Source organism: Triturus cristatus, chromosome 12 (assembly GCF_964204655.1).
Source record: "Triturus cristatus chromosome 12, aTriCri1.1, whole genome shotgun sequence".
NCBI lineage: Eukaryota > Metazoa > Chordata > Amphibia > Caudata > Salamandridae > Triturus > Triturus cristatus.
In genome coordinates this window covers 686,077,517-686,100,383 of record NC_140595.1, presented here as the reverse complement: position 1 = coordinate 686,100,383, position 22,867 = coordinate 686,077,517, and the positions used below count along the sequence as shown (strand labels likewise).

General features: G+C 44.0%; 1 protein-coding gene across 1 annotated transcript in view; it reads right to left on the bottom strand.

The window, feature by feature from the left end:
• Positions 1-6,169: 6,169 nt before the first annotated feature.
• The window catches only part of LOC146780092 (polyunsaturated fatty acid lipoxygenase ALOX12-like), a 193,821-nt gene continuing 177,123 nt past the window's right edge, over positions 6,170-22,867 (bottom strand). Inside the window, exons 10-14 of the mRNA XM_085638369.1 lie at positions 16,307-16,476; positions 15,248-15,369; positions 10,378-10,478; positions 9,850-10,020; positions 6,170-8,872 (exon numbers count right to left, since the gene is read on the bottom strand). Coding sequence (XP_085494495.1) covers positions 8,693-8,872; positions 9,850-10,020; positions 10,378-10,478; positions 15,248-15,369; positions 16,307-16,476 — 744 coding nt within the window. The 3' untranslated portion in view covers positions 6,170-8,692. The remainder of the gene's footprint in view (positions 8,873-9,849; positions 10,021-10,377; positions 10,479-15,247; positions 15,370-16,306; positions 16,477-22,867) is intronic.

The window sequence follows — 22,867 nt, the reverse complement described above, 5'->3', positions numbered from 1 at the left end:
GGAATTTAGGATCTAATTTATATTTCTATACATCCTCCAACTATCGTTACATCTATGCCAAATTAATACTTATTTTCGGCAGTGTGTTTTCTTATAAAATTAACTTGGAGTTAGTAAGGGAAATTCTGGATTGTCATTGTCCGTAGGTGGGTCATGGATGGCAATGTATGGCTGTAATATGAGAAGCCACGTATGATGACATGTCAGGTTGCATTATCCTTATGCATGCTGTGTATACAGTTTGGTAGTATGCCTTGGCTTGTGATTATGTTTCCGTATTTATACACATGCGGTTCTTGCTCGTTGCAGATTTTCATCAATAGACCTCTCTTAAAAGAGGGTCCCCTCTGGATATTTTCCAAGGGGTATGTATTTATGAATGAAAGGAGTTTTATTATGACCCACGCTGATTGATATGATGTCTATAGTTGATTGTGTCCACATTTGGCTATTGTATGTGGTGTTCATTTTTTGGATATTGTTCATTTTATGGATACTATCATGGTAGCAGCTCATTACAATATATATAGCACGTCATTTGGGTTTTTTATGTCCAACGTTTCTCCACTGGAATTAGGTTATGGGTGTTGGTATTATACATGCGCCTTTATATTTTTCTGTATTATGGTCTTCTTTTTTTCCTCCTTTTGTTGGTTTTATCAGTGCAAGTAATTTGTCTGTAGGGGTCAGCAATTTGGGTGGACTGGACTGAACTGTAGTGCAAATGGATTCAATCTTTGATAAGTATACCGCCCACGCATAAAGAAGAAATTTCTCTTGGTGGCCGGTGGAATTACAAGAATGCATGATACATATTATTTATTATTAATATTTATTTCTTGAATTTATAGGGCGCAGAGCTACCCGGATGTTTCCCGGCGCCAACCAAATGAACACACGTGTAAGAGAAGCTGCTCTATTGGTTAAATAGCCAAGTTTTCAGATCCTTACGAAATTTGCAGTAGATAGTTTTGTGCCGGAGTTGGAAGGGGAGGGAGTTCCACAGTGAGGGAGCAAGATACGCAAAGGATTTACCACCCATGCAAGCTTGTTTGATCCGGGGGACATTGAACTTAGCCCGGGACGAAGATCGAAGGAGGCGAGTAGGAAGATAAAGGTGGGCCAGGACCCTGAGGTACTGAGGCGCTGTCCCAGATTTAATCCTGTGCATATAGCAAAGGGCTTCAAATTTTGTGCGATTTTCTACTCTGAGCCAGTGTAAGTCACGGAGGGTACCTGAAATGGGTGCCATTATAGGTAATTGTCACAGTAACCTGGCGGCAGAATTCTGGACGACCTGCAGTTTACACACTACGTCTTTGTTAGCACCCAAGTAAAGTACGTTGCCGTAGTCCAGTCGGGATGTAATTAGGGCCTGGATGACTGTTCTTTGTGTGATTAAAGGCAGCATCCATAGTACTTTTTTCAGCCATTTTAGAATGGTAAAACAGGTCGAGGCGACCTTGACTGCCTGCTGCCTCATAGAAAGTTTGTCATCTATGATAATTCCCAGGTTGCGGACAGTTAACGAGGGTTTGGGAAGATCACCTATTTGAAGCGGCCAATGTTGGGGGCCCCAAAGATCTTTATTTCGGCCGAGGATAAGGACCTCAGTTTTTCCACCATTGAGCTTTAACCGATTGGAAAGCATCCAGTCGGCTATCTTTCGTAACCCTATCTGAAGCGATGACACCTTAGATGTCTCATTGGAGGACAAAGAGAAGATAAGCTGGGTGTCATCTGCATAGGAGAAAATTGTTAGCCCTGCTTGCTCAGCAATTGCGGCCAGAGGGCTAACATTGATGTTAAAGAGTAGCGGGCTCAAGATGGATCCCTGTGGCACTCCATACGGGGAGGCATGGACCTTGGAACTAGCAGAAGGAGAGAAGACTTGGAAAGTCCTATCCAATAGGAAGCTAGCCAACTATTTGAGTGCTGCTCCGACAATACCCCACGAATGTAAAGTTTGAAGAAGGATGGTATGGGATACAGTGTTGAAAGCAGCACTCAAATCAAGCAGTATGAGAGCCATCGTTTCTCCCATGTCCAGGCGCTTGCGGAGGGTTTCAGTGACACCCAAGAGTGTGGATTCCGTGGAGTAGTCAGTTCTAAAACCTGATTGAGAAGCATGGAGGATTTTTTGTGTATCAGCCAACTGAGACAGCTGCAAGGTAACATGTTTCTCCAGTATTTTAGAAAAGGCTGGGAGAAGGGAAATAGGGCGGAAATTCGAAGGTTCCGCAGCTCCAGACCGTCACTACTGTGGTGGTACTGGCTGCAGTTGATCGATGGATGCCTGCTGCTGCCCAGCCAGTTCTGCCCTTATCGTCGTCGGTTGGACCGGGGCTGCCGGACTGACTCAGTCCACGATGATGCTACGCTGCTTCTGCTGGGCGTGGCAAAGTGAAAAAAATGTGCGCGCGCCCAGCCCGCCCAAATACATGTGTGTGTGTTCCGAACTTCCGCGGCCCGCCCACACTGGCAAGTCAACACTGCATCTACAATCTGATCATCTGCATCTCTGCACTGAAAGGCCGTTCGGGCCCGCGGCCGCCATGATGATGATGACAAATTATTTATATTTATTATGCGAGTGCAATAAGCCAAGGTACATTTTAAAACATCCATCAATGTGGGTGTGCCGGTGCTTAGCACCGGCACAGATTAAGCCCTGGTTCCGCTGCATCAGCATTCACTTTTTTCAGCAGAGGTAGAACCATGGCGTGTTTCCATGTTGCAGGTACTGTTGCTTCTCGAAGCGACTAGTTAAGTAGTTCCATGATTACATAATGGAGGTTCCAATTTTTGAAGAATGGGAATTGGGAGAGGATCTTCAGGGGAACCTGATCTAAGGTCGGAGAGGATGCGACTAAATGATGGTGTGTCAAGTGGTTGCCAGCTTTCAAGTGTCACCCCAATAGCATCCGAGGTGGACTGTGTCGTAGAGGAAATGGGACTGCCCGATGTGGGTGTTATGGTTTTTAAAGACGGCACCGAATTAGTAGACATATTGTTGAATTCAGTATACATTTTTTAAATTTTATCAACAAAGTACTCAGCCAAATTTTCACATTGAGCCATATTTAGCTCCGGAGGTGTAGGTTGGCAGATTGTGCCCGACAACTCTTCAACAGCTTTGAAAAGAACTTTAGGATTGTTATGTGCTAAAGAGATGGTATGGTTTACATGCTCCGCACGAGCCGCTTTGCATAAATCATGGTAGTCCTTTTTTGCCCGTTTATAAGCAAGTTTAGATTCTGGTGCGTAGATCTTTCTCCAGCGTCTTTCTAGAGCTTTGCATGAAGATTTAACTATTTTTAATTTGTCCGAGAACCAAGGGGCAGGGGGACGGTGGTTGTTCCTCTTTTTATTTGACATAGGTAGACATGCGTCCACAGAGGTCAGCAGCCAGGATTGGATACTGTCCGCCGCCGCAACTTTGTTAGGGGGAATAGCAGGGATATTGTTAAGAAGATGTTGGTTAAATTGATCAATGTTTAAATTTTTCCAATTTCTGAAACCAACTTTAGGAGAAAGGGCAGAGGGGTTCATACACTGCGTTCCCAGTTTTACCTTAAAATTGACCAGGAAGTGATCTGACCAGGTAATGGGGAGAGCTGTCTGGCATGTGATGTTATCTAAGCTCGAAAAAATCGGGTAGAGTAAATGACCAGCCTGGTGAGTGGGTCCCGAATTATGAAGTAGAACATTCATAGCTGCTAAATCAGCAATCAGAGCGGATAGTGCACTTGGGATCATTCAAATGAATATTTAAATCTCCTAAGATGGTGAAATTTGTAGCCTCCATTAACAAGGGAGCAAGGAGTTCAGGAAGCATTGATGCCCAAGGTCCAGCAGGACCTGGAGGTCGATAAATCAGGATCCCAGAGAAGGTGAATTGGGTGGTGAGCAAGAGTTTGAATAAGCTGGCTTCGCAGCCTGTGTAGGATAAATCCTCCCATTTATAAGTATAGATATTCTTTTAAATAATTGCAATTCCTCCTCCAACTTTGTTAATATGGTCCTTGAATTTGAATTTGAATTTGAAGGGTTTTGTATAGCGCTCGTACACCTGGCGGTTTCTTGGCGCTCACTGGTAACAGCTGCTCAATCGGTCGGAAGAGGGGGGGGACGGTAAAAGGATCAGGATGGGAAGGCTTGGGTAAAGAGAAAAGTCTTGAGATCTCTGCGGAAAAGGGGGTATTGAGTGCAGGATCTGAGGGCCAGTGGGAGAGAGTTCCAAAAAGCTGGGCCCGTGGTAGCGAATTTGGAACCACCCCATTTCTTCCGTTTGAAACGGGGAACCACGAGAAGGTGGTGGGAGGAGGATCGGAGGTCTCGTGATGGGGTATAGGGTTGAATAGCTGAGTTGATGAAGGAGGGGGCGGATCCTGTCCTGGCTTTAAAGATAGTACAGCCGAGCTTGAATAAGACGCGCTGCCGGACAGGGAGCCAATGGAGGGAAATAAGAAGAGGGGTAACATGGTGTGATTTGGAAAGGTTAAAAACCAGCCGAGCTGCCTGGTTTTGAACCAGCTGGAGGCGCCTCATGAGGTAGTCAGGCATGCCATGGTAGAGGACATTGCCATAATCTAGGCGAGATGTCACCATGGCCAGTAGAATTAGTTTGAGCGCGTCTGGGGCAAAAAATCGTGAGACTCTGCGGATAGTTCTGAGTGAGAGAAAGGCTGATGACACCACGACAGAGACTTGGGAGTGTAAGGAAAGTTGGTTATTGATTTTGAAACCAAGGGTTTTGACAGAGGATACAGGAGTGGGTGGGGGACCTAGTGATGGGGGCCAGAAGGAGGGGGACCAGGGACTGGAGCAACCACCTGTCAACACCAACTCCGTCTTATCGGGGTTGAGTTTCAGGTGGTTGAAATTCATCCAGTCCTGGATAAAGGTCATGATGGACTGAACCTTGGATATGGACTCTGGGGCAGAGGAAAGGTGAAAGATGAGCTGGAGATCATCTGCATAGTTGTACACAGAGACCTCCAGCTGCTGTAAAGCAAAAATAAGAGGGGCGATGTAGAGATTAAATAAAAGGGGGGATAGTGAGGAACCTTGGGGTACACCGCACTGGATGGGTAACGATTCCGCAGAGAACTCTCCCAGACGAACCGCCTGAGTCCGACCGCTCAAGAAGGAGGACAGCCATAGTAGGGCTGTTCCTCGGATTCCCGCCGCCTCGACCCGTGAAAGTAAGATGGTATGGTCCACGGTGTCGAATGCGGCGGAAAGGTCTAAGAGGATCAGGGCCTGATGTTGATCGGTGTCCATTCCTTGTCGGAGGTTATCCAGGACTGATGTTATGACGGACTCAGTTGAGTGGGCTGGGCGAAAGCCAGCCTGTCTTGGGGCCAAGGCCCCATGACTTTCCACGAAGTCACTCAGTGTTTTGACCACGTGTCGTTCCAATACCTTTGCCAGGAAAGGCAAGAGGGAGATTGGACCTTCCTGAGAATAGTATAGTTAGGGGGTAGGGAGATTGCCACATCCGAACCTGAACTCTCATTTAGCCATGTTTCTGTTAGGAAAATGGCATCGGGATGAGTGTTAGATAGCAGGTCACATAGATCTTCCTTGTGTTTGGGAAGTGATCTGCAATTAAGGCTGAAGATCGTAAAGTCTTTAGACGGAGCTATTTGAGTTTTAATGGGAGGATGTCGCAGATTATTGAATTTCAGGGGGCGAGAAGTAACATCAGTGTATGCCTTCCCGAGGTGGGTAAAGAAGGAGAAGCCACAGCAGTAACAGATGGAGGACGGATTATCAGGAGTTATGAATCTACATTTAATTTTAGACCTAGGGCGTAAGTCAAATGATGATTTCCGGGAATAAGTCATCAAGAATTTACTAAAAGGGGCAGGGTTCGTGGCCCCTGGACCCAGTCGGGCACGGACGGGCGCAGACGGGCTTGCCTTTGGCGCGCCCGCTGCGCGAAGCGTGTGGCATTTGAATTTATGCTGCTGATCAGGTGATCAGTAACGAGCGGCACTCCGCCTCCCCTCACCTCTAGCCCCGGAAGTATCTCAAATATGCCGCGCCTCCCTCCACAACAATCGAGAATAAAACCCATGGTGGACCGGGGGAGTATGCAGTACAGGGTGTACGAAGTGTACAGGTAGGAGTTTAACAGTGCATACAATTTTCTAAATTTTAAAACAGCGTAAAGCCCAGCGTCGCGAGTGAAAGTAAAAAGGACTAAAAATGCAGGAATGCAGCTTTCTCTTGCAACACGCGTCCGCTGTGCGAAGCGTGTGGCATTTGAATTTATGCTGCTGATCAGGTGATCAGTAACGAGCGGCACTCCGCCTCCCCTCACCTCTAGCCCTGGAAGTATCTCAAATACGCCGCGCCTCCCTCCACAACAATCGGGAATAAAACCCATGGTCGACCGGGGAGTATGCGGTTCAGGGTGTACAGGTAGGAGTTTAACAGTGCCCAAATAAAACACAGTGCATACAATTTTATAAATTTTAAAACAGCGTAAAGCCCAGCGTCGCGAGTGAAAGTAAAAAGGACTAAAAAGGCAGGAATGCAGCTTTCTCTTGCAACGCGCGTCCGCTGTGCGAAGCGTGTGGCATTTTAATTTATGCTGCTGATCAGGTGATCAGTAACGAGCGGCACTCCACCTCCCCTCACCTCTAGCCCCGGAAGTATCTCAAATATGCCGCGCCTCCCTCCACAACAATCGGGAATAAAACCCATGGTGGACCGGGGAGTATGCGGTACAAGGTGTACAGGTAGGAGTTTAGCAGTGCCCAAATAAAACACAGTGCATACAATTTTATAAATTTTAAAACAGCGTAAAGCCCAGCGTCGCAAGGGAAAGTAAAAAGGACTAAAAATGCAGGAATGGTACATCTCGGTCAATGTTTTCTCTCCATTTTTCCTCCTTCGTTATTCATTTTTTTCAATCTTTGTGACTACAGCAAACTTTATACTGGTCAAGATTGTATTAGTGATGTTGATTGTAGTTAGGCATATGATTGTCTAATATAACATTGTGTCATGATTGGAATGCAAAATGATTCACCTCTTTGGTATTGGAATCTCTCCTGACTATGGAATCATGATATATGATGTTGGATTTATGGTGGTGTTTTAACATTTGAGCCACACTATAAAGTTTAAGGGCACCATCTATGTTGGTTGTTATGGATGTTTTAGTATGATTTTAAATTTGGATTGTGCTTTGAGTGTAATGGGTTTACAGTGTATATTTTGACGATTTAATGTATTCATATTGTATTTGGGTGTTTTTCTCTTTTTCCTGTTTGCTATGTGTACATTCATGTTCTCCTATCTCGGGCTATGTTTATGTATCTATTGTATTCATTATGTTACAGCCCTGAAGAAGTTCACTTGTAGTGAACGAAACGCGTTGGCTGTTTGCTTTAACGTCTGGAGTCTTGTTTCCTTTATGCCTATGTGAAATAAAAAAGATATGGAATATATACAATCTGGAATTGGACTTTTTAAAAATTCATATTGATAGTTTGTTGCACCATTATTTGTGTTTTATGAAACAGTGTGGTCATAGGGCCGTGCCTTCGAGCAGCAGGTGCCTATAGCAGGTCTAACCATGGCAGAGACAGAGAAGTCTCCATCATCATCACACCTTTTGAGTCTTTTAAACCTTCATAACACTTTTAAATCAGGCGATAGGCCATTATGTTTGTCAAAAGGCTACTCCGTCGCCGTTGTAAAGGAGTATCCTTTCCGCCAACATATAAATCAGGCATTAAGATTGTAACAAGAAAGAGGAGTGGTAGCATACCAGAAATTATAGCTGCAAGCTATTGCTGCTATTCTCTATAAACCAGGCAACAGTAAATTAACCTTGAGTGATAATCCTGTGGGCTTGTATGCATCGGAGGGTGAAATATACCAAGAGAGGAGGACAGACTATGCAATGGGACCCAAAGCATATTCCAAATCTATTAGGAAATATACCGGCAAAGGTATTGCCACGTTGGGCAAATCAAGTAACATGGAAACGCTGAGTTTTAAGTATCCATGCGAGTTGCAATCTAGCAGTGCTCAGAGGTTGACTATTATGACCACCGACTGCTTACATACCCAAGGATTAGAGCTTTAGTAAATTCCCTTGAGACAATTTCTGGGTCAGAAGTTGGTTGCCCAATCCTTCAACTTAATAAGCACAAAGGTTGTGCATTGTGTGATTGAGATGGCAGCAACAGGACTCAGTTTAGAGTAAGAAGAAATCAAATGATGACATGGATCTCATTAAAGGAACAGTTAAACTCGCAGCAAAGGGCTATGGTCCATAGTTAAAGTCACAACTATGTATTGAAATTAGATATACCTAGTGTACGTAACTTGTATCCAGGGCGAGGCGTAGAAACAAAAGTCTGATTTGCACAAAGGACCACTTGTGGATCGGGAGCTCACACAAAGGTCGCTCTGTGTGGTGGCTTTATACAATGTCTTTCTTCTGACGAAGTGGCTTACACAACGGTCAACACCTGGCAAGGGGCTTACATGAGGGTCTCCGTCTGGTGAGGTACTTACAATTTGGCTGCCACTCTTGAAAATGCTTACACAAGAGTTTTCATCTGGGGAGGGTCTTACATGAATGTCTTCATCTGGGAAGAAGCTTGCATGAGAGATTTTCTCCGCACACAGATGTCACAGTTTGATGATAGAGGTCACAGTATCCTTAGATGGTGATGCTGTTCTCAACATTGCTGGGCTTCAGGTACTCATACTTCAGCTCCAGACTATGGTTCCGTTTGTCGATTTCTTGTTCCGCAAGCTCCAGTTCAGAATGAAACTTCTGGATCAGATCTTTTACTTCTTTCTCTGTAAAGTATAGATCCTCATCGTGACCAAGTGATATCTGTAGAAAGAAGGAAAGGAGAAGCACTAACTACCACTGCACACGAAGGTTCAATGCCATGGTGCCCTCGACATACCGGGGCAGATGGGAGGATACAGTGGGCACACCGAGATCTCTGGTAAAAATGTATCTGCAATAAATAATGGTCAACAAAGCTTTGAGGGTCAGTGCATGACAACAAGTTTTGAAGGCTTAGCCCCTACCTTAAGCATACTTTGGTCTTCAAATATGTTTGCAGTATGACTAACATTACATGTTGTCTCCAATTTGCGTGTAACTTTGCCTTTCCTTTTAATTTCGAGTGGGATTAAACCAGGAGTAGGGCTACAGCAGATGTTATGGATATCCATGGAAGATGAATGTGCATATAGTGAATATAAATGTAATATACATTCTCAGTGGCTATCCTGAAAGTATTGTTTCTATTTTGGACATTCTTGGCTGAGAACCAGCCCAACAGTGTAGCACGTAAACGTGGGACTCAATGGACTGGGAAGCAAAGAAAGGGCTGCAGAGGTGATACCCTGCTTGCATAATCAGTTACTGTAGATTTGGATTCATAAAAAATGATATGCATGTGTATCTAGGGGTTTCATTTTTGTAACGCATATACACAGATGTATCAGTACACTGCGTGGAGTTGCATTATACTGTAAATAAATGTTCAGGGATGAACAGTATTTTGCTATGTGAATTATTCTACATGGAATGTTATCACTGTGGTGTGATGCACACTAAAAAAATTAACAATAGGGTTTTGTATTTTTTCTGGACACCATCATTGCTTGCAATTGATGCATATGATAACAAATTATCTTATGGTTCATGACAGGCACTTAAATGTGACTTAACGGTTTCATAATGGATTTGAACTGAGGTCACAGCGTCACTGGCCTAGAAGTCTGCTTTTTATAGGTGGTGTATTTTGGGGGAGTTTGCCCACCTCTGTTCCTCTCCATCTTGCCCTCACAACTCACCATGTCTGGTTGCATGCGCCCCAAGTGCCACGTGATTGCCATCTGGATACAGGACTGACGAGTGTCTGGTAGCGACTCCATGATGTCATCCATCGTTACCTTCCCCTTGCATGACGGTGGTGGCTGGCGCATGGAGCAGGGCATGTTCGGCACCCATGCGCACCAGTCAAACTGCAAAGATAGAATCAGCTCACATGGAAGTTGATGGATGGACATAGCAAGCCCTGCAGCTACCCGTATTACAAATGATCAATACTACCTTAAACCTACATATATGCAGATCATCACCTTCCTTATCAAGGGTGAATCTGCACTTGCCCCCACAAGGTTGGAAGCAATCTATATCTCAGTGAAGCAGTTTCATAGTTTGCCATCATTTTTCCATGCCAGGTCACCAGACTTCTAATATTTGGTGACCGTAATATTAAAATAATCCAACCCTAGTTGGCCTGGTACTTGGACAAGACATTCTCTTATGTGAGATTAAATCTAGGTCTGCCAAGCAACGCTGAAAGAATTTCTAGGTACCTGTCCTTGGTTGAGTGCCGCATGCTGAGCCGAGCATGTGTAGATCCCCATTGTAAGGAACTTGGTGAGTTCATCCTTTGACTGGAAAGAGGAAGGGACACCTAGAGCAGAACAGACAATAAATGAACAGGCCCAATTAAAAAGCAGTCGGTGAGAAAAGAGCCTTGATTAAATATGATTTTTTTGATTTCTGGCATTCACCTTTTCCTTTCTCCCACCCCATTCCCACAGGAGTCGGGGACACCTCTGTGACAAGTGCCATGTATAGTGTATAAATAATGCTGCAGTATCTCCTGGATCTCCAAGTATCCCGTGTAGTTTCATTCTTGAAAACCATTACCGATGATCTTGCTCAACACAATAGACACATAAGTTAATATGTGTGCATCTAGTCACTGTGATGCTAGGTTGTGACATGGTAATGGGTATTGACCTCTGGTCATTTGGAGAGTCTTTCTCTGCCTAGAGATCTGGTGGTGCGACTTGACGTCAGACTAAGGGCCTGATTTTGAGTTTGGTGGTGTGTCACTGTCAGAAACAAGACAGATATTCCACCAGCCTTATTACAAGTGCATTATATCCTAAAGCACTTTTAATAAGGCGGACGGTATATCCTTCATGTTTGTCACAGAATATCATCCGTCAAACTCTAAATCAGGCCCCAAGTGAGGGTTACGCTAAAATGAAATTTAGTTGCTTATGGTCTCCAGGTCGCCTCTCTTTCTCTCTCAGTTAACTTCTTCTGGTGTGTATTTGGATGCCTTTTGCTAATGTTTTCAGACTGGTGGATGGTGAGTCCAACCTCCTTCTATTCTTCCATAACAGGGTGACATGGCATTGTGTAAGCCATGAAGGCATGTATATCTTTAAGTGGAGAACCTGTAGTAGCTCAAAATGCCTTTAACCATGAAAATACCAGCATTAATGTAACCTCCTAAGATTCTACATTTTCTCAAGTGTAGAGAACCTGTTTTTGACCACTCTGGAAGGGTTTTCATACTATCCCAAATGAATCCAGCACATTGCTACATCTTCATGGCTTGGACTGGAGAGGACCAACTGTATCAAGTGGTCTTTAATTTGCTCAGAGCTTGATACAGCCACCTGAAGTTCACAACACTGACTTGATAAACAGGTCTACAAAAAACTACCATGATTCTCATAGTCCCAAAATCGTTCATTGTCCCTTTGAGGCACAGAGCCAGCGCAAGCAAAGGGAATTAAATTGCTCCTTGAAGCCCAGCTCTGCTTTTGCTCGAAATTGTCATAACAAAGACACTGGCTTGCAATCGGTGTCCGCACTTCAGTGGCAAATTTTGTTCTTGCTTGTAGTATATCAAGCTCTGAGACCTTGCAGATGTTCTGTCTTACATACCCATTCGCTTGCCAATTTGTTTTTTAATTCCTCCTTTTCCTGCCAACTCCTCTCATATACGACAATGTGGCTAGTCTCAACCTGGGAGTCTGAAACAGGCTATATGTGAACGTGTAGTGAACATGCACACTGGTGTTTCTCAAATATTGGCAAGCACACCACCACACTTTTGCACAGTTGTTAATACATTGTGACAACTTGTGAGTTAATAGGTAAAATGAACTCTGCATGGGATATATAATGACACTGCATGTGTGAGGCAGGATAAGTGTAACATTAAAGGCTCTGCCTCCTCATTGTTACTTCCTGCCTGCTCCTTCCTTCCGCATCTTGTGGCACTCACCACTACACTCACCACTACACTGGTACTTTTGTCTCTGCTGAAAGCAAAGTAACAATTAGATAGCATGGGCAACACATTCAGACAGTCCACAGTAATGTCATTTTTTACCCTTCCCTGCAGCTTATTAACCATGTGTACCTAACATTTCTCTTCAGGTAGCGGAGTGGCGTTATTCCAGTGACTCAAGTGTTGAGTGTCAAACCAACAACCAAATCTTTTTAATGGTGTTGTGAAAAGAAGAAAATAATCACCTTTCTCTTAATTTCTTATTGCTAGGAGTGTGTGTCCTGAAGAAGGTGTGGAATTGTCTTGCCCAACCGGTCACCAAAACATGTTGGCTGCATAAAAGCACGAACCATATGCCTTTTGTCTTCGACTGGATGCTGATATAGCAACAAATTGTTGTACCTTTACACAGACTCCTACAATTTCACACACTTTTCATCCTACACATACACAGCATATATTGTCCTTATTGTTAGTAATATAGTAAGCCTTAACCACCGGGCTGTGGTCTGTTTCTGACACAGTGACAGTAAATAGGTGACACATCAGCACAACAAGTACTGATAGGAGCCATTACTCACACACCATCTTACATATGATTGTGATAATCACAACATGGTGCGATTGAGGCCCAATGATGACATATTGGAGCAGAGGGTGAGAATGCGGTGCCCTCCCCTTCATATGTCTCATAGGGATACATAATATTGATCCTGACAACTTTAAGAGAATCACAGGAGTACTGCTTCTCCTGAGTACTTTACAAATATACAATTTTAGGATATCACATACCATAAGATACAGCTGGTTTTTCTTAATGCCTTGGAATAAGAAATGCAAACAATCTTTAAATAATTAATTGCAGAATACAGCCCATCACAATGGCCTTCTGGCTAGGATCCCTGTTCTCAGGCTCCACCATAAAACAAGTCTTTCAAATAATACAATACTTGCATATTCAACAAATTCCTAAAAAATAATATGCTTCGGACATCTCTCAAGTAAGACCAGCCCTCAAGCTGGTCACCCTCCAGCACAGATGTTGGGGCTTATTCAGACATGTTTGTTGTGATTTGGCTTGGTTTGCTTTTTATGAAAGCCCGGGTCAGGTATCCACCACTTTCCTATCTTAAGCTCCTGTGCTATGCATATACAATGATACTCTTGTGTGTCTCACATACTTAGCATTCACTGCAGTGCCACGGTCTCAACATCAAGGACATTTCTGGTGTGTGTGTTTTTTATGGTATGTGTGTGGTGTGTGTGTGGTGTGTGTGTGTGTGTGTGTGTGGTGTGTGTGTGGTATGTGTGTGGTATGTGTATGGTATGTGTATGGTATGTGTATGGTATGTGTATGGTATGTGTGTGGTGTGTGGCATGTGTGTGGTGTGGCAAGTGTGTGGTTTGGCAAGTGTGTGTTTTGGCAAGTGTGTGGTTTGGCAAGTGTGTGGTTTGGCAAGTGTGTGGTTTGGCAAGTGTGTGGTTTGGCAAGTGTGTGGTGTGTGTGTGTGCTGGCGTGCAGTGTGTGTGTGTGTGTGTGTGTGTGTGTATTCTATATCTTAACTAAGAGTTCTTAGACAATATAATGAAATACTCTGGAGAGGACAAGGATGAACTGATGATTCAAGGCTTGTAGCTCATCCAAGAGAAGCAGAGAGAGAGCAGAAGACAGTCCATATAAACCTCAAGTTTTTTCCCCCTCAGTGAAGACCAACCCAATTCAAATTCAGGCAGGAATACGATTAGCCTGTATTATCATTACAAGCACAACATGTTGCGTGGTCAAGAAAATTAGCATTGTTTTTGTCCGGAGATGTGCAAAGGAAATATCATATATTCACAAGGTTGACAAAAATCTGAAAGCTGACATGTTAAGCAGGTTATTCTCAAAAGTTATTCTTAGGCAAGGATACTGATTGGGAGAAGAATCACATAATCTCCTAGGTGCCTCAAATTGCAAATGTAAGCAACATAACAAAATTAGGTCATATAACAATGTGTAATGCAATGTAAAAACAATAACTTGATGTGCACAATCTCGATTTGCCACTCAGCTCTCCATTGTTGCTACCAGTACAAATCCAACGTTAGACTATGCTTCTTTGCCTTTGCACCATACTGTAAAGCTGAGCTTTGCGCAAAGTCGTTTTGTATTTAACGCATGCACCGTAGATGACATCATGGACTCTACGCCCCCTTTTAAATCTTTTGCTGCGCAAGTTTTTAATAATTTGCGTAATGCAGCGCAGTACTTTTTCATGCACCGCTCCATTCCACAAAGAATATTAAATCTAGGCCAGAGTTCTGTGTCAAAGAGAATGCCTCGTCACCCTTACAATCTGTACATTTACTAAAATCCTTGCCATTCTCCTAACCTCATTCCTGCAAGATCACTGACATCTATGGATATTTATTATTTGTCTATATGCTTTCAGAATATTTCAAAGTAGTCCAGACCTGCTATTTTGTTCTTAGAGTATAGGTTTTCTGCTTTTATCCATTTTTCTTCTGTTTTTATGCTTGTTATTTTCTTTTCTTTTACAGTTTGTCTGTGCTTTGAGGTTAGGCCCCTTGCAGTGTTTGTGCTTAACAAATAAAAATCAGACTATCATAAAAAAAAACAGGTGGTGCCTCAACCTGAAACTTAAAGTTCAGGATCCTTGCCAAAGATGTACTGATTTGAGTGGAACTCGAGTAGCACACACACACACCACATCTGCAGGCTGCCCTTGTAACCAACTGGTAGAGGTCTAGGCTGTGTACAATCATGGACAGAGAGATTCGGGCATGTACAGAGTTGCATATGGGGATAGATGTGGTGCGGGGACCAGGCGACCGGACTCACATTGCTGCAATAGTGAAGTCAAATGTCTTCTTCTTTATCCCTACTACCAAAGCCTGTGCAGACTTCAGGGGAGCTTGAATCCTGGCAGGTAGACTGGCTTTTATAGAATCTGGAAATTGCTGATATTAGTTATTACATTTCATGGAGAGTGAAAATATAAACTATGGAGAGCAAAGAAGGATGGTGAAAATGGAAGAGGGAATGAGAAAGGGAGGAACAGAGAGGAAGCAGAGAAGGAATGAAGAAAGAGTAATAAGAGTGAAAAAGGGCATAAGGTCTGAAGGAGGGGAGAGGGGCTCACCCATATCTGGGGCACCGAAGAACCCTTCATCATAGATGTCTTGAATCCAAGCCTGCAGCTCACGGTCAGAGGTTACCTCTTGGTCACTGTGATAAAAGCATCCAACAATCCCCTCCACCAACCTGCGCCATGAGCGAGAGAGACAAAGAGATATCGGTCAACATCTAAATAGTGGTGAAATCCCTTCCAGAGCAAGGTAAACTATGCCAAGCCTCTGCTGCCTCTTTAGGTCTCCTTTTACAATCTTGGTTTCTACTGTGCATTTGCCATGGTTAGATTGTGCCTTGTAAAAGGTTGAAAATTCCCCCACTTCAGGTTTCCGACAGATATTCTGAGCTCAACACAACTCTGTCTCTCATCCTACAAGGTGGAGTTGAAAATAGGCCCTCTAGTATCTAAAACCATAGCTCTAGTTTTACAGAGCTCTGAAACTTGATAGAATATAGTGCTCCATGGCCACAGATAATTTAATTAATATATATGCTTTGATGGGAGCTGCCTACCATCACCAAAGGACAAGAAGGAAAGATGGACCTCTTTTTTAAACCATTTTCAATGTGGTGGTAGACCGGTTTTCTGAAAAGGGCCTACATCCCTTAGAAGGCAGACAACTTGGGGGAAAGGGATGAAACGGTTATACAAAAACAAAATTCAATCATCAACGTCAAATAAAGCCAGCAATCGCGTTGGCCAAATTGTTTAGCGAAGACCAAACTGTTTCCGATGACACCTTCAGACATTCAGTTCAGAGGTTTTGGTAACTCAGATACTGGGCAATTGCAAATGGCCATCGCTTGAGGTCCTCATTTGATCTTTTTTCAAATTAGTTGTAAGTGGCAATAGATGTTACAAATGCTTGTAAATTCACACAACAGCTACAGAAGGGTCTTTTTTTGTCTGTTGAATACTTTGCTTTGCTGTGGGCAAACTGTCAGTGCAGATCAATTGTAAGGGGTTCCACTGTCTGCAAACAACTAGTCCCTAGAACTCTACTTTGGGGTCACGGGATCCTCCTTACTTGAAAGGGTTATTAATAGCAAAGAGAAAGTAGGTTATTACCTCTTGATTATGCCCCACAACCGGAGTCCATCCTCCATAAAGAAGTAATCCTTCACTTTCTCCATGCCACGACTCCGCACATCATCTGGAAGACATAGTGATTTGTAGGTCATCCGTGCGTATTCTCTCTGCGCCACCTGCAAGAGTCCCTCGCCTCCTGTCGACACCGCCTGCATGCCAAGCAAAACAGAGTCATGTTAGAGCTGCTCAAACCAGAGGATATTGCAACACAGCTTCTTGGGTGGATCCCTGTGCTCTGTGCCAAAGTGCACCACTCACGGTTGTGAAATACATTTGTAAATCTTCAGTGATGGAAAAGAGGGGTGTTTATTCAAGAATGCAGTTACAGTGTCTCTACCAAAGCTGGACCCAAAACATAACATGCCATAGTGATTCCAGTGGTGACAGGGAAAATTGCATGATTCTTAGTTCAGTGTTGGTTAGGGATGTAAACGGTGTCAGTGACTTTCTTCTAAGATTGGTGGCGGATAACATTTCTATCCAACTGTTCCTTGGAGTGCTGCCTCCTTTCTTTCTCCACTACAGAAGCCATGTCTGGAGCAGCTAAGTCTTATCCCACTAAAGACGGATGAGTTTCTTCACACTTACTGCAGTTCCCGGCCAATGGGGTCTGCTCTGATCCGAATCACTTCGCCCAGATTCACATAGGTGTATTTGAGTACCTACATTGAACTTGGGTGCAAAATAAAGCCCTTTACAAAGGATATATGCAAGACACAGAATTACGGCTGACGGAATTTCACTCTCAAAAAATGGAATTTTAGACCATGAACATTCGGAGAGTGTGATGCCATTTTGCACAGCGACCCATTAAGAGTCAATGGTGAGTTTGAGGGGCATGCAAATATATTCCTGTAAAGGGCAGGAGTAAGGGTATTTCTAGAGTCTGAAGGGGGTGGGTATTTCTCCAAGTTTAAAAAGAGTAGTGAAAGAACTTTTTACAAGAGACAAAAAAAGAAAAATTGCCAATGCACATCGGCCTCCGGTTCCCCCACGAAGAATTCTCCATTTAGTGGTAATTATTGTGTCAGGACCCAATGCAAGCATAGTGTATAATGCATCTATATGTATGTGTATGTATGTATGCAGTTTTTGTAATGCCGAACCTAGCCAAAACGTTTATTTTATCAGCAACCAAGTAAACCAACCACAAGAACATTAATGGCTTTCAGGACTACAACTTCTAGTAGTACAAAAAATAAAAACCATCATGCCCCATCAGAAGCGGAGGCTCATCCATAATATTCACTGGTTAGCACCTTCTCTTTCTTCGCTGCTCAGACGCCAGATAAGTGAATTTCTTCTGAGGGATTGCGTTTCTCCATTGTGGCTTTTCACACCTCCACTAGGTGGACACACTTGAGTGCTCAGTAATATTGGGATGGGGCTGCTTGTCAAAACCACATACTGACGCGCTGTGACAGCGCTCCTTGGATGGTAAGCACTGTTGTCGGTACTCAGTGGGCCATCTTCTTTATTGCCAGTCAGCCCAGGCACAAGTTAGTGATATCTTACTGTTCAAGGCCGAATTGGGATTACCGTCGAATATCTGAAAAAGGTCAACCCGGCGAGGCAGTGACACCGCACAATGTGGGTGGTTGATAGGAAAATTGAGTGACTGGCCTGAGGTGTTGGCAGGTATCCTGTTATAACAGGAGCATTATGAGGTGATAGAGGAGGAGGAGTCCTTCCTCTACATGGAGGCTGGCACCAGAGATGCAATAGGCTTCTCGATGCACAAGATGGCCAATGAAGTTGTGAAGTACCTCGGCCATTAACTGTTACTTTTAACCGAACACCTTCCAAAACCCTGCCCTCAGAGGGAAGAACAATTGCCAGGCGATGAAGCCTCCAGAACACAGGGGCCAAGGGAGTCAGTGGGACCTGCCAAGCCAAAGAATAACCGAGATCCTTCTGGCCATCGAGATGCCTTTGATGGTTTGAAGGAAGCCTTCCTCTGGAGTTCTCGGTCTTTATGGCCCATACCTTCGATCAGGTAGGCTGTCACACCAGATGCTCCCAGCAACTTTGTTGCCCTCGACCATGTTCTCTCCTTGGGAGAGCCCCATGTGCTGAATATGTGGACTACCCATAGATGTCCGATGAGGATGCTGGACCCAGTAAACCATCATAACCTGTTCCGGAAAAGCAACTGAATTCATTGGGAGGATCCAGAAGTGGTGCACCATATCATATGTTTGAGCCATACGACTGGGCCATCCCAGACTGTTAGACTGGATCTCCTTGAACAAGGTTGTATCATTAAGCTCCTGGACCAAAAAGTCTGCACCCACTTTATGGTGGATTGCTCCTTACTTTCAATAGAGGGTAAAGAGGCATTCACTCCTGAGCTTGATTGGAGGATGGAGCTGGTCCTGGCTAAGTTCATCAAACAAAGTAAAAAGGGGAATATGTCCTGGCCCATTTCAGGAGAAACTCCTGTGTGTCTTGGGTCCCTTCACCATGATTATAGAAATGGCTGAAGAGACCAAGGCTTCTGGGAGCATGATTGCTCTGTACATTGCCATATTGGGCCCAAAGAGACACCTGCATGCTTGAGCATGTCAACTGTACTTTGTCCATATAATGCCATTGCTTGCTTCTGATTAAATTGGATGCCTACTCTGGAGATTTTCCACAGTCGGAGGCAAGGTGGGTGGCTTAGGGTGACCTGTTTGATGACCCTCTCCTAACAGAAAAGGGACAATTTGTGGCCATCTGTACTTCCCCGGATAAGGACCGGCTTCTATGGAGAACGATTTTGGGTTTAAAGTTTCACAGGGTCCTATGAAGAGAGGGGCTACTCAAAGTAGTGGATGCTCGACTGGCCGCTGTGCAAACAAAGGCTCCCAAAGAGGACAAGGCAGCAGGATAGGGAACTTGTTACCGGATTCAAAAATATTCAGCTGCTTCTTACTTTCAAGATGTACGGGCCATGGGCACGAGACTGGGGAGGTGTCCACGGTACCACCTTGGTACCTATGGGATTTACAAGTAATAATTACCCATTTTGCCCTTAAACTGCTCTGTGTACAAGTGGGTCGGTGTTTTACGCCCCCTGCGCAAACCTGTGTTTGAGCAGCAGTGTGAATTCCGAGGTTGCTAGAATTTCACAAAGTGATGTATTCACCGTACTGTGTGGACTTTGGTGAGCTAAACACCAAAATCTACATGTTACACCCTGAAAGCTCAGAATAAGCGCTATTTATCACAGCTGATGAATAGTGTTATACAGACTATCATTAATCATGAGGCGCATTTATCAGGTGCGATAAATAGCACCCACACTCGCATTTAGGGCCCAAGACTTGGGAGGGAGTCTGGCTTCATTCGCCTGCGGGTGGTGGCAACAAAACAGTTATCTGTGGGTGCTTCGGACTGTGAAGGGTTTCCACAGAGTTTGATCAGTCCCAAGACAGGAAAGCAGACCAACGCCTCTGCATTTCTCAAAGGAGGCAGAAAGTGGAAGAGATGCTCAGGAAAGGAGCCATAATAAGGACGGGTTTCCACCCGAATGGTTCTTTGAGTAACATTTTCTTTGATGTTTACCGCTTTAGAGACATCCTGTTTGCAAATGATTGCATGATTCAGCTTGACTTAAAAGATGTGTACGCCACTGTCCCCATCTCTGCCCACATTGCAGGTTCCTCCAGTTTGACTTGAGAGATGAGGTGCAAGAATTTGCAGCCCTATTGCTCAGGCTGTCCTCAGCATGGTGGCGTTTCACAAAACTGATGAACCCTGAGATCCAGGAGGATAAATCTCATAGTTTACACCTAGATTATATTTTGCTGATGGATCAGTACAGGCAGAGGCTACTGTAACAGAGACAAATCAGATTTGTTCCTCTGTATGATGACGTTTCTAAAAGTACAGCCACATTGCAATTGACCGCTAAGTAAAGAGTATCAAAAAGGAAACGAGAAAAGCCTGCCTGAGGGACTGACTTTCACTGAAGCACAGCCATGGCCCATGCAGGTAAGAGCGGTGGGGCTGGGTGGAGGGGGGGGGGGGGGGAGGGTTTCGACGGACTATGACAAGGGAAATTAATTATTTCTTTAATTTTTCCTTGACACAGGCCCTGAGGGGGCCCTAAGCTGCAGGGGGCCCCCTCAGCAAGGTACTCTGGCCTGACAGCTCTTGTTTAAATCGGGAGTGGGGCCCCTCCAGGAACCTTGCAGGGGGCCCCCTCAACTTTCGTTATGCCACTGCCTCGTCATCGTCTGTTGAAATACCCCCCACCCGGACCCACCGCTATTACATGCACGGCTAATGGGACTGTTGCCCTCCTCAAGTCAGCTGATTGTCCCAGGTCCACTCCCTTACAGAGCCATCAAAAGACTGAAGATACAAGTCAAAGGTATGTTTATTTAGATCATAATCTTTAAACAATACAAAACAATTAGTATAATTCTAAAATATCAGTTCTAATTTATTATAAAACTCTGTACAGCCTTTATGAACTTCCCCAAAGCGATTGCAATTTCTATGTTGGGCATTTCTGTGATGATATCGATCGCTTGTGCCCGGTTTCTTATGCCATATTTTACAAATATTGGGCGTAGCCAGAGTTTGCGTTGCTCTAGGATAGTTAAAGAGTCCAGCAGGATATGCACTGAGTCTGCTTTTGTTCCCAGGTTACATTTACAGCACCCTCTGGGATCGAGCATTTTATTTTTAGCTCCTTTATTTATTAGCCAAGGGTTAATCCCTATGCGGAACCTTAAGATCTCCTGTCTATACCATGGGTTTGGTAAGATATCCAAATAGGGGAACCAATTTTCATTTGCCCAGGAGTTCATCATAAACTCTACTGATTTTTTCTTACTTAGGTATTCCTTGTCTGCCCTTTTTGAGACTTCTTGGCCATTATACTTTAACTCTCTTTTTGTGCATTCTATCTTGAGGGACGCTCGACATAAGTCCACTTTTGTATTCTCAGCGGCCTGTACCACTTTCTTATTACACCTTTTTGCCCAACTTAAATTACTTTGTTGAATCTCATTACGACACAAATGTGCAATTTTTTGTCCATTATCATTCACCAGGCGTTTCCAAAATCTAATCGCTGCTACTTGTACTTGTACTCCCCACGCCATTGTTGCTATTTCTAATCTTAATGCTTGGATCATTGCTGATGGGGCAGTGATAGAAGATTTTTCAGGCATTTTCCTTCCTCCAGGTCCCAGAAATCTTTACCGCTCAAATAAATGATTTCTGCTCCGTAGAGTACTTGTGATGGTATATTTGCATTGAAGGCCTTTAGTAAAGGACGATGGGACATATCCCCATAGTCACGATTAAACATTTTTAGCCCGGCAATTGTTGTAAGTGCCTTCGCTTTTTGGGCTTCTAGGTGTGTGTGCCAGTTTAATGTTTTATCGAACCACACACCTAGGTAACGGTATTCATTTACAGATTCTAATTTAAGGTCACCTAAAAACCAATTAAACTTAATCGCTTTTTTCCCGAAGCATAACTTTTTCGTCTTATCTAGGTTTACCGTTAAAAACTTCATTTCACAGTATTCCTTAAAAAATTTCAGCTTCCTTTGTAGGCCTATTTCCGTCTGATCTACTATTACCAGGTCATCCGCATATAAGAGGCACGGTACCTTTTTGCCATTCATCCTGGGGCTTGCACTGCCCTCCACTTCTAAGCCCTGGGGGGGGGGCGAGTACACAGCCCTGTCTTAGGCCATTTTCAATTGGTATTTTTGGTGTTAGTGACCCCTCCGTGTCCCTAATTACTTGGGCCCAGGTGCCCCTATGTAGTTATTTTAGTATGGTCTGCAGGTCTTTTGGGATATTTTTATTAATTAGTAGTTCCCAGAGACATTCCCGGTCCACAGAATCAAAGGCGGCGCGGAAGTCAACGAAGCAGCAACAGAGCTTTCCGTTCTGTTCCGTCGACTTCCTTGCCAATGCCCATAGGGAGAAACAATGGTCAATTGTAGAGTGTCCTTCTCTGAACCCTCCCTGTTCCACAGGTATTATTGCACACTCATTGACCCAGGTATTTAGTCTATTTAAGACTAGTTTCGCAAATACCTTTTCTCCTATATCCAGGAGGTTTATCAGTCTATAATTTTGGGGTTCACCCATACTGCCTTTTTTATGAATAGGCCTTATTATTGCGCCCTTCCAGTTTGATGGCATTTTACCTTCTATTAATACTACTTGAAATAGCTGGGATAGGAACCTTGCCCACCATTTTGTATTAGATTTTAATATTAACGCTGGGAGATTATCCGGCCCTGCGGCCCGAGTGAAATTCAGATTTTTAATTGTAGCTTCTACTTGCTCTTCAGAAAAGTCTGCTTTAAAATCTTCTGCGGGTTCGTTCCAACCTTGGGGCTCTATGTCCCCAATAGGCGTACGTGGTCCATACAGCTCCCGTAGGTATTTATCCCAGGCTGCCTCACTTACGGCATACTTCATTTCCTCAACTTGGGGGGCAGATGCTTGTTTTACCAATTTCCAAAATTGTTTCAGGTTTTTTGTCTCTATGGCCTTTAGTAGATCCCCCCCAGCATTTCTC